The sequence below is a fragment of the Polyodon spathula genome, chromosome 10, assembly GCF_017654505.1.
Source record: "Polyodon spathula isolate WHYD16114869_AA chromosome 10, ASM1765450v1, whole genome shotgun sequence".
NCBI classification, from domain to species: domain Eukaryota; kingdom Metazoa; phylum Chordata; class Actinopteri; order Acipenseriformes; family Polyodontidae; genus Polyodon; species Polyodon spathula.
In genome coordinates this window covers 36,541,847-36,560,848 of record NC_054543.1, presented here as the reverse complement: position 1 = coordinate 36,560,848, position 19,002 = coordinate 36,541,847, and the positions used below count along the sequence as shown (strand labels likewise).

The window sequence follows — 19,002 nt, the reverse complement described above, 5'->3', positions numbered from 1 at the left end:
TATTCTTATAATTATCTCATTAAGGCCAATTGCCGTATCCTACATCCTCCTGGGTTTGCATTACTTTATTTTTAAGTGCTAACATTTAAACGCCAGGGACGGTGAACAGTTTCCATGGAAACGAGTCATGCAGCAACCATTGGTGAAAGGCCCTGTGAACAATTAGAACAAAAAAAAAAAAAAATATCACGCATGAGAAGCTGTGGAACAAATCATTTAGGCGCAGCCTTGTTGCTTCAGTTTACCTGAAAGCGAAGTCAGCAATAAAAGGATGACGATTTAAAGGAACCACGACACCTGTCCAAAGTAAACATGTAATATATATATATTTTTTTTTTCAAATCTGCATTTGGGTACAAATATAAAAATCATTTATAAAAATAATAAACCTCTCGGGTTTTGGAGTGGTCAAAAAGCATATTAGTTGCAGAGCGATTCTTTGTAGACGGCATTGATACAGAATGCTGGGTTCTGACGCTAGGGATGAGCATACTAATTGTGTTTAAACGATACTTTTATGTGCAGGGGGGGATCGAGTCACAGCGCATTATGAGTGAGGGTGTTGTAAATCGTGTTACAGCCACGGCGGGTCCATGATCTCGCCGAAGATGGTAGCGGCGCACACCTCTTCCCACACTTCTGCATCTGCAGAATGGATTGTTTGCCTTGATAAGAGGTGAGTTGAGTGAGATTTCGTTATAAATTAACACGCTGCCTTCCGAAATCCTTTTGATTTGTATTTTATTGACTTTTGTCGACAAGTACAATAAAAGCAAAAATTCAGAATATGGACACGCTTACAAAAGCTCTGTGCCATTGTGTTTTTTTTTTTTTTTTCAGTGCCTTTTTAATGCTTTATGCTTTTGCAGTGCAGCCTAATAATTATAGCAATAATAATAATAATAATAATAATAATAATAATAATAATAATAATAATAATAATTAATGTATGAAAATAATGTGAAATTATATACAATCTTTAAACCATATTAAAAAAATATAGAAATCAGAGCTGTTATTTTTCAAACTGAAATATAGCCCTTTTATTTTATTTAGACTGATCGTTCAAAAAATGCCAAGGATTTGTTGTGTTTGCGGCATACACAGGTAGCTGCATCCACTGGAATGCTCGCCTGCGCCCCGCCCTTTACAGGACCATTATTTAGGAAAATAACCCTTTTACTATTCATTCCTTCTAAAAGTGAAACCCTAATAGGATATATAACACCCGTTACCGGCTTTAGAAAATCGTTTATTTAAATATGGGCTATTGCACAGTAGTTCAATTTCTATCCTGTGGTCATTTGCGTTTTCAAAGGGCCTATTGATGAATTAAGAATGCAGAGGGCACAATTCTTGACAGCGATATAGTTATGTATGTGCCAACAAAAATCATTCATTAGGTAATGACTTTTACTCTCCTGCTTACTTGTAGTCCATTAAAAAAAAAAAAAAAGTTCAAAAGTGTTCGATATTCATTTACTTTAAAAACAAGTAAATAAACAAATACTATTACAATCATTCTATTTGATATAACTGATATTTATGAAATCGTGTATAAGCATCTGGTTTTATAAAACAGTTTGTAGTGGTTGCTTTTGTACAGATATTAGTACAGCCAGTCATAACATATTTACATATAAACTTTGAATTACCTTAATAAAAACGTAAAATGGAAAAAAGTAAAGACATATTTAACATTTCAAACAAATAATGCCAATAATAACAATATATATATTGTTTATTTTTAGCCACAAAATGCCTAAAGTTAAGACTACTTTATTATCCCAGCAGTGCGATGGAGGCACCAGTAAATCTGTCCATACATACCTATCTTTGTCAAATTTTACTTCTCTAGAGAACCTCTGTCAAATTGTGATGAAACTTGGTAAGGACATTCTTTAGCACACATCATTTAGAGTATCAGAATGTGAGGATATATAATGATGCCTGTCAGTATTATTCATATATAATATAGTGCACCCTGATATTGATGTTTTATAGCGAAGAACAAAACAATATTTTGTTTTTTGTCATACAGTGTGGGTTTTTAAACAAATTCAAGCGCACTGCTATTGTTATTGTAGTCACCTTGATGCAAATGAAAGCAATAGAAACAGAAAAGAGATGTATTATATCTGAAGTGTTGATTTCATGGTTTGGTTTTGTATGGCTTATGAAACTGTAGACCGTGTCCAGCAGAGAGCTCATGCTGATATGCATGGATGAATACACAGGAGATCACTGAGCAAACCCATGTCTGTGTTGAGTCCCGGTGAGGCCTTGGAGTTCAAAAAGGATGCACTACTAAAATTAAACTTCAGTTAAACTGGCAGTGTTGACTGCAAATTGTGCATTGTGTTGCTCACCAAGGGTCAGACGTTAGAACTGATTTGATGGTAATTTTGATAAAAGCACAAATATCCACATTGTTTAATCCTCAGTTAAATAAGGCATTAATTTTGATAATCAAACCTCAATTGCTCCTTCCCCATCTGTTCCATAGTATAGAACAGGGTATTTAATTTTTTAACTATTGAATATTGACTGAACAAGTTTAAGCTTTAATATTTGGGACATTTAAATGCTATTCCTACTGTACTTGGACATGTCATTGACATGGATAGAGTATTCACTTTTTAAGGTTTTTCATCAGCTCTTTTTCTTTGGATACATCAGTAAATAACAGCTGCATGCCTCAGGAAGTTTAAGTTTGTACAATTTTCCAAACACAGTGAACAACAGCACCGTCTTTTGTAAAAATTGCACAATAAATATGAAGTGAAGGCCTAGAGTCCATTTCATTTATAAGAAATCCAAATTATGCTTATATAATCCAGTCTTGTGTGTTTTTATTTTGGTACCTTTCAGGCACTTGGTGTATTATGAAACAAGGCTGAACAGTACAAATTAGGTCATAATACTCATGTATGGCTGTTCACCTGTAGGGACAAAGTGGCACTATTTATTTCATATAAAAGGGGAAAACAAAGTAACTATAACAATCTAACTAGACCCCATGTTTCTCATTTTTCTTTTTATTGTCATTTTGATATAAATGACAAACTGTGGTAATTTTAACAACCGAGTTTGAGTCCATATCATTTTTGTCCTCTACAGTTTTGAGTCATAAATAAGAACGTAAGAAAGGTTACAGACGAGAGGAGGCCATTCGGCCCAGCTTGCTCGTTTTGTTTGTTAGTAGCTTATTAATTCCAGAATCTCATCAAGCAGCTTTCTGAAGGATCTCAGGGTGTCAGCTTCAACAACATTACTGGGGAGTTGATTCCAGACTCCCACAATTCTCTGTGTAAAAGAAGTACCTGCTATTTTTTATTCTGAATGCCCCTTTATCTAATCTCCATTTGTGACCCGTGGCCCTTGTTTCTTTTTCAGGTTGAAACAATCCCCTGGGTCGACATTGTCAATACCTTTTAGAATTTGGAGTGCTTGAATCAGATTGCAGCATAGTCTTCTTTGTTCAGGACTAAATAAATGCCATTCTTTTAGCCTGTCTGCATATGACATGCCTTTTAAACTATTAATAATTCTGATTGCTCTTCTTTGCACTCTTTCTAGAGCAGAAATATCCTTTTTGTAGCAAGGTGACTAGAACTGAACACAATATTCTAGACGAGGTCTTACTAATGAATTCCTATATATATCCAAGCATTTTGTTGGCCTTTTTATAGCTTCCTCACATTGTCTAGATGAAGACATTAGTGAGTCAACACAAACTCCTAGATTTTTTTCATAAGTTCCTTCTTCAATTTTAGTGTCTTCCATATGGTATTTATAATGGACATTTTTATTTCCTGCATGCAGTACCTTCCACTTTTCTGTATTAAATGTAATTTGCCATGTGTCTGCCCAGTTCTGAATCTTGTCTAGATCATTTTGAATGACCTTTCCTGCTGCAACAGTGTTTGCCACTCCACCTATTTTTGTGTCATCTGCAAATTTAACAAGTTTGCTTACTATACCAGAATCTAAGTCATTAATGTAGATTAGGAAGAGTAGAGGACCTAATACTAATCCCTGTGGTACTCCAGTGGTTACCTCGCTCCATTTTGAGGTTTCTCCTCTAATCGGTACTTTCTGTTTTCTACATGTTAACCACTCCCTAATCCATGTGCGTGCATTTCCTTGAATCCCTACTGCATTCAGTTCGAGAATTAATCTTTTATGCAGGACTTTGTCAGAAGCTTTCTGGAAATCTAAATAAACCATGTCATATGCTTTGCAATTATCCATTATATTATCCAAATAACATAGATCTTGATTGATGCTCTTTTAGGCATTGCTGCAGGTGTATCTTTATTTTCCTTAAAGTCTCATCTTGGATTGCCGATGTCCCGCCAGAAGCACAGTCTCATATTGTTCAAGCTTTATTAATCAGCACTCCCAGCTCCATCAGTGGTTAAATGCATTAGATATTAATCTGGAGACCACCAAATTAAGTTAACTTGTGACCTGAGATGGATTTGAACTTGATTTCTCAAGAAATTAATTTGGTGGATGGCAGTTGACATCACAAAATTGACATGTAAATCACTGTCATTGGCACTGGACATCTTTTGAAGGTACAATCAAAAAGATGAGGAATTGAACTGGTGGTCCCCTGCAGGAAAATCTTGAGAAATGAGCACAGGGAGATGTGAGGAAATGTGCATTTCCACTGTCTATTCAGTCTTTGATCTGCGTAAATAAGGAGCACTTCGGCCTCCAGTGCTCACTGGCCAGCAAAAAAACACACAGTGAATTCGAATGACCATAGCCATGAATCCTGTGTAAATCAGTATGGTTTGGTTAATTTGGAGTGTAGTGTGAACAGAAAACAAACTGAACTGAGTCCATCTGAAGGCATGGTTTCATTTGTTTTTTACAAATGAACTGAGTTCGGTTCACTTGCTACACTTCAGTGTGAACAACAGGGAACAAACGATAGACATGGATCTTTGTAGCTAGATGAGGAGAACATGAACTTTTTTTTTTTTTTTTTTTTTTTACACTTTTAGAAATGTGGTCAGACACTGAAGTTGTGGCAGAACTTGACTAAGAGAATGCTCTCCCTCCAGCTGCTGTTCTTTCAGCCAGTGCTCAGCACTACTCCCATCAACGGCAATAAACCAGATTGTAAATAATTGAATTACAGGCTGAGGAAAAACAGAGCAATGCCCGAGTCACTGCCATCTTAAAAATATACCAAGGTGCAATGCAGACAGTATAAGCATCTGGTCCACTGATATTTTTAAAAAAATGTAATAAATCAAAAAGAATGAACACAAATGCTTATTAAGCAATCCTGCTGACCTAAAAAATGTATCCTTTTATTATTATATTTTTTTGGGGGGTGGGAATTTGTTGTTATTAAAGAGTGACGCTTGCATTTATGTTCTAATCACCATCGCTTTTCTAATCAAGATATCATGCATTAATAGTTAATAAGCAGTATTTTCACCATGTATTGAACCAAACTGCCTTGGAGCAAAAAAGTCATTACTCTAAAATATTTATAATGCTTTGGTCTCACGGTTTCTCTGCAACAGTTTAAGGGTAACTTCAAATGGAGGATACAAAAAAAAAAAAAAAAAAAAAAAAAAAAAACCCGATGTATTATATTGCACTGCTGCTTGATGTTATCCATTGTTATTATACACAGGACTGTCATAAAGTGGGTTAAGGTATATCCACACACAGTGTGGCTTATCTAGCTGACGTTAAGTGCTGAATTTTGCAATGGCACAGAACAAGCCAAGAGGAACACAATCCCTCAATAAACACAAACTGCAAACAGTGCGTTGAGAAAATATGAAGAAATCTATGCTGGATATTTATTTTCAAGACAAAGGACATATAATTACTATATTCAGCATGTAAGTGTACATTTTTTCCTTTTTAATTTCTTTACTGTTGTCTTTTAAACATACTGTTTAAATGTTGATCAATGTGAAGTAAGCTTCATAAAAGTACTATATGTTGATGTTCAATTCAAATTGGGTGGTTCTTTATTATAAGCCCTTAGGATTCTCCAGGCAAGCTCAAAGCCAAGTACAGACTTAGAGACAAATAGGAACAACTCAATATGGGAGCAACACAGAACCAAGCAGAACAAGTGCAACACCATAACATTGTAAGAGAAATGTTAAAAAGCAATTGTATTTGAAACCACCTGCTCTTTAATGTTGAGCAGAACATAGATGAAAATGTGCCCCTTGGTTATTATTGTGAAAGCTATTACTGTATAGGTCAGGATGCCATCATTATTGAGTTAGACAAGATGTGTATGGAGAACAAGAATAAAAACAAGCACTGTGTTTGGAAGTGGAATGTTCAAGGTGTATTTGTTTGTTTTTCAGTGTTACATTTTTATGTATGAATAACCCCAGCATAAAGATGCTTTTTATCAGTCCGCTTGTCTAACAAAAAAAAAAAAAAAATGTGAGTGCTGCTGATTTTCTACAGTGACCTGAAAAAATCAAAAAGGTATTTTCCTGCTTCAGGCTACAAGTTTGTTTATTTATATCTTTGCTTATTGAATGTTATAAATAAACAGATGGGGAGAGCGCCCTGTGATAAAAAAAAAAAAAAAGAATCTTGGAAAAGACTTCAACACACACTATAATGGAATACAGTATTTTGTCAGGTCAAGAGATGCAATTAGAGTCGAGCGAGCCTGAGGCTGACCAGTCAATAAGGGAGTGGTCCATACACTCTTGTATGTGGTTATTAGGAACCTGTGATCTGCTTGGATAATCATTACTGGTTTGGTTTGGGAATGCTTTAGGCATGAACATTTGAGGTGGGTGTTGATCTGGGATGATGCACTGGGGTTGTTTTGGAGGACCTGCTTGTGCATTGTCTTTTATTCCACTACCGCCCACTGCCATGCTCCATTCAATCACAATGGAGAGAAGTAATGTGCTTTTAATGGCTGAGAGATTATATGTTAACAGTGAACCATGTACAGCTGGAAGTATAGCTGCAGTTATGGGACTCCGGACAGCCAGAATTGTAACCGTCAAATAGAACTCTAATGGTATTGTATTCATGGAGGAAGGACAATATCCACTGGCAACTCTACAGCTGTGTGCTGGCAAGGAATGGGCAGTGCTAGGCTCTGGTCATAGGGCAACTGAATGTATTGTTACATAACAATATGTACTGTTACATGCTGTACTGTTTAATCTTTCTAAAATGGTGAAGCAGCCAAACTTACTTAGCACTGTACTGAAACAACCCACGCCTTCAAATTATAATGTTATAGAGCTTATAATAAAATGTCTCATTATTAAAACTGACTTTACTGATTAGAATGAAATTGGAACATATAGCATTGGAATGGTAGCAGCCAGTCAGGTCAAAGTTACATAGATAGGAAATATCGATATAACTTGGTCATTATAAACAGGGGGTTCTTCTTCTATGCTAATGCTTTTTATTTGGTGGGGAGGTTAACCTTAATAGATACATATCCACAATGAAGATGAAACAATGTGGGCATTTACATGTAATCCAATGAACAGACCAATTCAGCTGCCCTTTCTTTCTTTCAGGCCATCTGCACGCTCTGGTGAAGATGTTGATATCATATTTGCCCGCCTAAAGGATGTGAAGGCTTTTGAAAAGTTTCATCCCAATTTACTGCAGCAAATATGTCTCTGTGGATTTTACGAAAACTTGGAGAAAGGAATCACATGTAGGTCTTTTTTTTTTGGGGGGGGGGGTCTTATTTTGAAACAGATCGAAGAAACTGTGCATTAAAATCTTGAAATATATAGTTTAATTCAGGATTTGAATGTTGGAATTATTGTCTTTAAAGAAAGTGGAACTCACGAAAGCAAGCTATGATGCCTGTTTTTATTTTGAATTTAAGAATGCTGTCAATTTGCTAAACCTTTATTTACTGGTCTTTTTTTGCAGTATATCGTCAGGGGGACATTGGAACCAGTTGGTATGCTGTACTGTCAGGGTCCCTTGATGTTAAAGTGTCTGAAACTGCTAACCACCAGGTAAAAAGGACATCAATCACTGTATCAAATAAATAACAGAAAAACAAACTTCACCTGTTTCATCATAACATTAACATAACCAATGTCTGATGTTGAAACACTTTGAAATATAACAGAAGTTGACAAATAAAATAGCCTTACCGTAGTTATCCATAACTAGTAAACACTCAAAAGTACTGAATTTAAAAGAAACTTCACTTCAGTTACACTGTCTTTCAATGTCTTCAAAAAACAAGCTAGACAGCATGACATACGCTGTTAAAAATAATGTGAAAAGAACTAACTACAAACACTTCTGACAGGCTTAAACATTTTAGCAGTCCATGGATTGTCCATTCTGTTGTGGTAACACTATTCTACATCCAACCTCAAACACACACACACACACACACACACACAAACACACACACACTAAACAGCATTTGCGTTTGTACAGCTTTTGAGGACAAAATATTAATTAACAGACATGCTGAATGTGAGAACTTAATGAGGTTTGTAGGTGTGAACAATGAATGAAAACTGTTCACAGTGTGAAGCTAATTATCAAAGTGTTGCCCTGTGATTCACTGACTTCAGTCACTGCTGGAATCATAAGGGTTAATACATTAACCAGGTTCAGTTTATTTTCGCATGTGCAATTACCATGGAAACCTTTTGCTTGGCTGCTGTCTGGGATGGAGGCTTTGTTGCAAAATCTCAATTAAATGCTGTGCAAATATTATCTACTATACTCTTTCCACAGCCACATTGATTTTCTAAATCAGAGACATGATCTCTGTGGATACAATTTCCAGCAGCTGGATACACAATCTTTTAAAAATATTTAATGCAGTCATCTTTGTGATGCACTGAAACTGTCTTTTTTTTTTTTTTTTAACCTCCAAGAGGTGCACATTCAGTACTGCATAAAATCAATCACTTGCTTGATTAATGGTCCAAAAACTCAGAAGGAACAACAAACAGACCTAAATGAAATCTTCCCAAACTTATGAAGCACCTAGATTCATCTGTAGCATCCAATAATAAGGGTGATTGTTGAGGATCTTATCTAGGTGTGCCCAGTGTTGATTGATTTGAACTTTTGTTCTTCTAATGACACCAGGTGACTGAGCGCTGCTATAACTCGAATGCATCAATATCTCAAGGCCATGTGCAAGAAAAGCTTTTTTTTTTATGATTGACCATTTTGGTTGTTCGGCTGTTATCCATTTGCTTCGATGTCTGCAGCTGAACGCTTTTAATTACTGTACTATACTTTTCTCTTTAACTCCTGATTTGTGCTGCAAATCAGGAGTTAAATGCCCTGGTTTCCTGTGTTGTTGCCAGCGCACTTGCCCAACTGATTTAGAGGAGCTCAGTTTAAGTAATGTCTTGGAGATTGCTTTGCCAGTAACACATATTTATCAAAAATCGAATACTGGTTTTGTTTTAAGCACTCTAATTGCCCATAACTCACGATGAAATGATTGGATAACATTTCCCTCACTCACCAAGGTCTTAGACATACTGAGGAAAGGAATGAAAGAGACACAGTGTTCTAATATTTTAAAATAAACTATAATGTGGCCCTGCAGCAGAGCAAAGAGTAAATAACTTTTTTTTTTTTTTTTTTTTAAAGGCTTCTTTGTTGTGTTATTTTCTCCAACAGTCTTAGATGACTTTGATGCCATTGTCTTGCCCGGGTTTGTTCTTGTTTGTATGTTTTGAATTGTAAGAGAGGATCTTGTACCTATGAAGTTTGCGTAATGATGTATGTGTTTCTTAAAGGATGCTGTTACTATTTGTACGTTGGGGATCGGAACAGCGTTTGGCGAATCAATCCTTGATAACACGCCCCGTCACGCCACCATCGTTACTAGAGAGTACAGTGAGCTTCTGCGCATTGAACAGAAGGAGTTCAAAACACTGTGGGAGGTAAGTTTCAACTGATCTGTAATAGTTCTTGCTGCATTACCTGTCTGCATCCATCTGCACTGTGTGTTCCTCATTACTCGGTGTCGGTCCCTCTAGTCAGATACAGTTTTAAAAGACTGATAACCAGTTTTTTATTTATCTATTTATTTTTTAAATTTGGAATCGCCAATTTGTTTTTTTTTTGTTTTTTTTTAAACCCCATTTTCTCCACAGTTTGAAATTCCCAGTTTTAAGCCCGGCAGCTCTGGGTTGCTTGCAGGCAGGCCTGCAGGCATCCGGTCAGTCTACAGGGGTCGCTGGTGTACAGTAAGCCGAGGGCAACCTGGCTGACGTAAGCCCTCCCTAGCCCGGAATTTCTCTCTGCCAATTGTGAGCTGCCTTCAGGTAACTCCCGTCCACGGTCGGCAGTGGAATAGCCTGGACCCAAACCGGCGACCTCCAGGCTACAGGGCACACCCTGCACTCTATGTGGGGTACCTTTACTGGATGCTCCACTTCGGAGTTGCTAACCAAGGTTTATTTATTATTGTTATTGTCTCTGTATTTTTTGTTTTTGCTTGTGTTTTAGACCAGGTGATTTACATCAAATGTACCAGGAGTCAGCAATTTATCAACAGCATTGTCGTTAAAATATTGAATACGCTAAATTAACTTTAAAAAAAAAACAAATAAAGGACGAAAAGAGTCTGAGCACAATAAGAGGAACTAGTAGTAATGTTAATGAAGCCAATAAGAGATAACTACGTTTTTTTTTTTTTTTTTTTACAGCAAAAAGCACTTTTAAAGGGGATGTCTATCTGAGGTACTGTTTCTTTGAGAGAGCTGAGCTGTCACATCCCTTCATTTAGGTTCCTGAAAAAGTAGTTCATTTGTTTCTATAAACCTGTTATCTTGACTTCCGAGGAAACAGTTGCATATATTTAAGCTCCTGCAATAAATGTTTTCATATTTATCACAAATACAATACCTTGGCGTCAGCTCCAGGCTAGTGAGTGTCCTGTAGAGTACTGATTGCCTTGCTGGTGCTACCGTATGCGTTTTCGATTGCGGATTGATTAGCTGGTCTAACAGAAGCCTTAAATCATCCTGTTTAGCATTATACATGTTGTCAGTGTCTAATATTGAATGCTGCTTGCTTAAAATATTGTTGCCTAGATACTGTAACTGTTTCACATTGACTCAGGTTCTGAATTATATTTTTCTGATTTGTTTTCAATGTGTTGTAGTAGAACTGCTACAGTGATTTGAAGTTAAATGAAAATATTGTGCTTGATAAGTAAATTACACTCCCCTGCTTTTCAGTAGCTGACATAGCAGATAGAGATATTCTTGTCTCTCCATTGTTTTTAACAGGTGCATGGCTGTAATATTCTTACTGTAGTAAACATTATGAACAGCATGCATTATATATATATATATATATATAAGATATAGGGATATATATAGATAATATATATAATATATATATAATATATAAAGTATATCCCCCCACTAAACTATACACCATACCCCACACTGTTAAGGGGAAAAAAAGGTTTTATTGAGAAAAAAATTATATATTAAAAATACAAAACTGAAAGATCATAATTGGATATGTCTCCACCCCCCTGAGTTAACACTTGGTGGAAGCATCTTTGGCAGCAATTACAGCTGTGAGCCTGTTAGGATAGGTCTCTACCAACTTTACACATCTAGATTTGGCAATGTTTGACCATTCTTCTTTACAAAACTGTTCAAGCTCTGTCAAGTTCTTTGGGCAGCGTTGATGGACAACAATTTTCAAGTCATGCCACAAATTTTCGATTGGATTTAGGTCGGGGCTCTGACTGGACCACTCAAGGATGTTTACTTTTTTATTCCTTAGCCACTCCAGTGTAGCTTTGGCTGTGTGCTTTGGGTCGTTGTCATGCTGAAAGGTGAACTTCCGGCCCAGATTCAGCTTTCTTGCAGAGGGCAGCAGGTTTTCCTCAAGGACTTCTCTGTACTTTGCTCCATTCATTTTCTCTTCTATCCTGACAAGTACCCCAGTCCCTGCCAATGAGAAACATCCCCATAACATGATGCTGCCACCACCATGCTTCACAGTAGGGATGGTGTTCTTTGGGTGATGCGCAGTGTTGGTTTTGCACCAAACATAACGCTTTGCATTTAGGCCAAAAAGTTACATTTTAGTTTCGTCAAACCACAAAACTTTGTGCCACATGGCTACAGAATCTTCTGAGTTTTTTTTGGCAGACTTAAAATCGGATTCAAGGTGGTCTTGGGATATTGTTGTCAATGCACACTTTGACCAGTCTTGGCCATAAAAGCCTGTAGCTCTTGCAAAGTTGCCATTGGCCTCTTGGTAACCTCTCTGATCAGTCTCCTCCTTGCTCGGTCATTCAGTTTGGAGGGATGGACTGATCTAGGCAGGGTCTTGGTTGTGCCATATACCTTCCACTTCTTAATAATTGTCTTGACCGTGCTCCAAGGGATATTCAAGGCTTTTGATATTTTTTTATACCCATCCCCTGATCTGTGCCTTTCAGCAACTTTGTCCCGGAGTTCTTTTGAAAGTGCCCTGGTGCTCATGGTTGAGTCTTTGCTTTGAAATGCACTACCCAGCAGAGGGAACCTATAGGAGCTGCTGAATTTATCCTGAAATCATGTGAATCACTACAATTTAACACAGATGGAGGCCACTTTGTTGTGTGATTTTGAAGGTGATTTAGTTACACCTGAGCTAATTTAGGATTGCTATTACAAGGGGGGTGGACACTTATCCAACCAAGCTATTTCAGTTTTTATTTTTAATTAATTTTAATTATTGATTTAAGCATTAAAAAAAAAAAAAACAACTTTTTGTTTTTTGCAAAACTACAGAAATGCTAATTAATAAATTTCCACTCAGGTATGTAAACTTTTGGCTACAACTGTATATATAATAACCTGTAGTGGAATGGCCCTCCAGGACTAGTTCATTAACTACGGTACAATTACAAGTACCTGTATGTTAGTGCTATATACCTCGATTATGTAAAAAGTACCCTTTACCACACATTGCTCTATTTTTCCAGCAGAGGGCGCCAATGAGACAGGCTATTGCTTTCCCATTCAGAACAGTAGAATTTCAAATGTACTTTAAAAACCAACATAAAAAAAAAAAAAAAAACACTGCTTATTCTTTGCATGAATACACTGGCATTTAAAAATATATATATTATGCAGAATAGATCTGCTGATTCATACCACCTGCAACCAACCTGTAATAATGACTAGAAGTACAGAAACTATGAATGAAACCACAATTCCACTTTGTCTGTAAAAACCAAAGCCAGCCAAAGTACTGTACCTCGTACAGTGAGACACATTTCTGATAAGAGTAGAGAACATGAAATCCTAACAGACTTATATAAGTTTGAGGCTGATGAAGTCACTAGCTGAAACGTTTGTCTTCTAGAGTTAGCTTGGAGGACACCCAGAAGTACAGGCCAGGCCCAGCTTAGCTTCTGAGATCAGCATCGGCACTGGATGGCTGCAGGCCCAATTACAAAATCCTGACTGTCTTAACTTCCTGCTGTTGAATATTGTGATAGAAAGAAGGTTAGTCAGGATGATTAACAGCTTGATGCCTTGATAGGAGGTGCCGCCTCTGTAGTATGTGACAGGGTTGTGGAAAATGTGGCTGTTCATGGGTCGCTTCAGTGTTTGGTTATTGTTCAGTCAAACAAGGTGGCGGTTTTACTAATGTTTGCCTTGAATCTTGACAATCTGATGGTCTAACTTCATATTTTAACTGCATGTGCCTTGTGCATCCACTAGAGGGCAGTGTTTGTTCCATAAAATAAACATTCACTCGTTCGCTTAAATAAACAGTGCTTTTCTGGTATGGTTAATGCATGATAAATACAGCATTTGAAAATGTTTTTATATAACAGTGATGAAATAAATAAGTAAATAAAACCATTTGGAAAAGAGCAGCCTATTCATTACCCAGTAGTGTCTCTTGGTGTAACTGTATCTAATGCCATACTTTGCCACCCTGACTAGCATATTGTGTTTAAAATGCAGCCTCAGAAGCCGTAGTTTTCATCTGCAATACATTTGCTATTTTCTGCATACCTAAACAGGCATTGTATAGTTAACAAAAGATAAGTGAATTAGCAAGGTTTTGGTTGCGTTTGCGGTTTGTCTAATATTGACAGGGTGTCTACTGTAGTCCTATGTCCAATCTAACCTTTCCTACATAGCATGTTCCTGACATTAGGAGTTCATGGAACTATCTACATTTTTTATTTTGTAAATATAAATTCAACACTTTATCCCTTTAGTGATGTTTTGATAACTGAGTGATTAGAAAGATCAGGGTTTTTGTCAAAAGAGGAAATATCTGCAATTTCAAGTAACTCTTGATGTTACAAAAAAAAAAAAAAAAAAAAAAAAAAAAAAAAAAATCAGTTCTATTGTCTTAATTAAATGCATGCTGCAATAATTCAGCAAATAAATGTAGTGACTTTTTAAAAACAGAATTGAACATAATTGATTTTTAAGAACATTATATCAGATTATCTTGCTTAATTACACCCGGTTCTCTTTTTAAGATATAAAAAAAGACACTTTTGCACCAGTGTTTGAAGCTAAGTAAGAATTGAATTAGTATGGATGTTTTACTATTTTTTTTAATCTATCATCCTTTTTTATATACACAACATTTTTCCATTTTGAGTAAAAGGTTAAATATAATCATTTGCACTTGACAAAGACCCTTTCCAAAAATAATATTTTGTTGGAGCTCTTCTATTTTTATGCTGTGACCTGTTTTTTTCACATGTATGAGATTTTTGTAAATTCTGGGCAAGGGTAGCTCATTTAAGATTTGAATTCTGATTCAGACGGCAACATGCATACAGATGAAATGCTGTGGAATGTAGTTGTACATATTGTAAAGAGAGGCTGTGTGCCACTCTGGCTATGGCTGTTCTCTGAAGAGAGTACCAGTGGAGGAGGGGCTATCATTATCAGCAGTGCTAAAGATAATGCTCCATCAGCTCACATCCTTTCCTGCTGTCAAAGCGCCTCATGTCCTACAGGAAGGGAGTGATGCTGGGAGGTGACACTTTGCCTAGAGCCTAGTGACACTTTGCCACTCACTTTCCCAAAGGCGAAGGGGGTGGATGCATCTTTGGATTTCGTGGTCTGTTTAAATGCTGTTGCGGATATTTAGTCGTGTGGCAAGACCTTGCAGCACGAAAAAAGCACCTATTACAAAGGTGAGTTTGATTTCTCTTTGTTTTAATATCTTTTTAGTTCAGCATTTAGTGAAAGCAGATGTAAAAAAAATGTAATTGTTGTTTTTAGTTTTATATAAATCAAAATCTCTGGAAAGGAACATAACAAAAACATAATCTTAAAAAAATAAAATAAATAAAACAGCATAACTGATTTAACAAAGAAAAAGTACCTGAAAAAGATCAAATCTGAATTTGCAAAAAAAAAAAAAGCATGTGAATTGCCATTGGAGAACTTCGGTGACTCTTCTTGTTTATTGGAGTATTATTGGTGCCATTTGTTTTTGTGTTATAATAGTATTGGGATTGTGCACAATCTTTTTTGTGAGTGCTCATTAAAGGTGGGTGGCAATGGCAGTGGCTTCAAGTTTTAGGACTTCAGAAAGCCTGCAGATTGTGTCGTTGTTTTGTAATGTCCGTTGAGGGCCAAGCTACGGTTTGACCAAGTAACTAAATTCGCTGTTTGAACACAGGCTCCCAAAGGTGTACACAAAAAATAAAAGGTGCCAGGTGAGAAGAATTTATTTATTTATTTATTTATTTATTCCCCCCACCCCCCACCCCCCGGCTTCTTTTTAAAGTATGTATAATAATGCTATACAAGTGTTTCAACATAGCTTGGGTGAAAAAAAGTTTTTTTTTTTTTTTTAAATTTGGCAAGATTTGTTTTTCCTCTGTTTCATGATTTGCACTATAGTTGTTGTACCTCCAAGGGAAACTTGAGTTCGCCTTGGATTCATGGATTTATTAAAAAAAACAAACAACAACAAACTACTTTTTATATTGGCACGAGATCCAGTTTGTTTCACTCGCTGGAGTCTAAAATTAAAATCTGCTTGAGAACTAGTTCTGTGATACACTGGTAAAGGTTAACTTTTATGGTGATTGGCCTCATACCTTATGGGGTCTTGTAGAGTACACACACAGAAAAGAGCAAACAGTTCTGATAGAGGGTTTGCAAATGCCTACACTTCTCAATGACACTACACCATATTTGTAATGACTTGCAAAACCACAATTAAAAGGAGCTAGAAGTTACAGTCCTATTACACAAGGTAAGATTCTGTATCCATTCATTATATACTAATGGCAATTGGGACAGTATCGGGTATGTGCTGTATACAATGAAGGCATTACAGGTAAAGTCACTGAGTAGATTCAGTGTATTTCGTTTTGCTCAAATGAAAATAATCAAACTGTGCATAGCAAGGGGAAGGAGCTTGATGATACAAACTAATTTCTTGTGAACTACAGTTAGAAGCAGAGGAGAGCTGCTTATGCCTGTCAGAAACATCACAGGTTCTCATTTGTGGAAAGCCAGTAATATACAGAACAATATTTTAGACAACTAGCAATCAGACTTTTGTTTAGCAGGCTTTGTGTGATTGTAAACACCCAGAGAATGTTCGTAATGCAACTGGATTATTTCATATTAAATAGAGGATGCCATGATGAAGGGGGTTTAAAAGTCATTGATTTGTGAAAGACACACAGTAGCTACCAAAGGGCAAGGTCTTGAGTTGGTTGCCATTCATCACACATTTCTGTGTGTGTTATCACACAGACTATCATGCTTTCTGTTTATCCAACTTGAAAATCAATACATATTTTTTAAACTCTAAAACTGTAGCAATCAGACATTGCAATGATTTGTATTTGCTTTGCTCAGAAAACAGGCAAAACTTGGCTGACTAGTGTTGTATTTATTTTTTCCCAGCCATCAAGAAATGAGTTCAGTAGGTACTGTTTTAGTTTATTTTGTACATTGAAACGGTGTAAAATTCAACTGCATTCAAGAATATGATGCCTTGCTCCAAATAGCTTTTGCTTCGTAATAAATGCAAACTGCACTTTAATTTGTGGCCTGTAACTAAACATTGCAATAATGAATTTAAAATGCCAGCGAATATTTCAAAATGAGCATTTGTGATGCTTTTTACCCAAAGGTAACCACTGTGTAAAATTGAACGTTACAGATAATGCAATGGATTTTAAGCAAATTAATTGTTTACCTGTTGCATTAGTTAAATGCGATAGACAAGTTTATTAAACCAGATAGAGCACATGTGTATTACACGTGAGCCATTTTAAAATTTGAATTGGGTCCATTTTTGGTTTGCATTGTACAACAGGTTCACATTATACTCAACTGTACATGATGAATTCTTGTAAACAACACAATTGTTTAAATGTATGAAGATGATCAGCAAGATGTTGACTTTAAAGAAAACTCAGTAAGGATTTGCAAGCATAGTCAATTTCAAAATGAGTACAGATCTTTAAATCCGAAACTACAAACTCCACTTAATAAATTACCAAGTTGCATTGCAAGGGATTGCTTTTTGTTCAAGTAAACACAGATTTAAAATGACTAATTACAAGAAGTTCAATGAAAATCTATGGGGAAAATGCCTTCTAACCCATCACGCAATTAACAAATGCTGCATAAAAATGAATGCCTTATAAGGATCTCGATCTATTAGTGATGTTTGTCTCCAGGAATGCTTTCTTAAAAAGTTGTAAATTAAGGGGCACTGGGCACTGATTATATATATATATATATATATATATATATATTATATATATATATATATATATATATATATATATATATATATATATATATATATATAGGCGGCTTACAGATGTATACAAAAGAATACATAGCAACAATTACAGTACAAGAGCAAATACAGAGCACAGTACGATTTGATATGGAGGCAGTTCAAGAGCAGATAAGTGTTGATAGTTACATCAGGGTTTGATACAAGTGCAAGTGAAATACAAGATACTACAGATTGGGTTAAGTGCAGGATTAAATACAGTAAAATAGGGAGCAGATAAGTCCAAGTTAAAATGGTTTGCAGTGTGCAGGTGTAGAGATGATGCAGTGCACAGTAATAAAAAAGTCCAACAACAGTTCAGTGGTGAAAATTAAGCTTTATTCTTTGCTTAAATAAGAAGACTGGCCATACACAGCGATGTGTAAATCCCAGTCAAACCACAGGATTCAGTCCCGAAATAATAATAGCACACACTATACACAGACACGGTCACAAATCCCAACAGTGAGTGCTCCTTGTGGAAGTGGTGATTTATACAGTAACAGTGAAACAGTAGCGCAGTGTATTCCGGGGTTGATGCTGACAGATAGCAACAGCTCCCAGATTTAATCTTCTGTGAATTATAAAGTGTGACAATTAATAGACAGACAGATATAATACACAACACTTGTGGTTACTTTTACTCAGTCCTTCCTTTACCGGTCTTTTCTCTACCATAACAATGGAACAGATTACTTCACCACGTCTCTTGATATACCCTCAGTCATGCCCTTTTCGGTAGCGAGTGGAATCATGTATCCTCCAATCCATGACTGACACATCGCCTACTGCATTAAGACAATGACTTCTGGTATTGTGTCTCCGCCCTCTTTCTGGATGCTCTATTTCCAACCGACCCTGGAATGTACTGCCAAACCATCCAATCCGGGGCACACTGTTCCTGTGATACAGCGACCTCACAGGTCGGGAAGGAGATTGTTGACTAGGATTCATTTGCTGTCTGTCACAATCCTGTATTAAATATTCACAAAAACATACATATGGGTGATTAAACTCCCCCTGCTTTTAAGAACAATTTGGTTTCTATCCTTTTGGGTCAGACAGTTATGTAGTAGAGCATGATGTGTCTCCATGCTTTGTATAAATCAGCCTTTCAAACCTGCTGTTCTGTTTAGCCTGAATTCAGAGCTGCAGTGCCTGTTTCTATGGCTGGTTGATTCACATACTGTACACTGGGATTTTGCA

General features: G+C 36.4%; 1 protein-coding gene across 1 annotated transcript in view; it reads left to right on the top strand.

Annotated features, from left to right (window-relative positions):
* Window positions 1-202: 202 nt before the first annotated feature.
* The window catches only part of LOC121321946 (rap guanine nucleotide exchange factor 4-like), a 45,223-nt gene continuing 26,423 nt past the window's right edge, over window positions 203-19,002 (top strand). Inside the window, 5 exon segments of the mRNA XM_041261335.1 lie at window positions 203-306; window positions 526-676; window positions 7,557-7,699; window positions 7,924-8,012; window positions 9,780-9,926. Coding sequence (XP_041117269.1) covers window positions 594-676; window positions 7,557-7,699; window positions 7,924-8,012; window positions 9,780-9,926 — 462 coding nt within the window. The 5' untranslated portion in view covers window positions 203-306; window positions 526-593.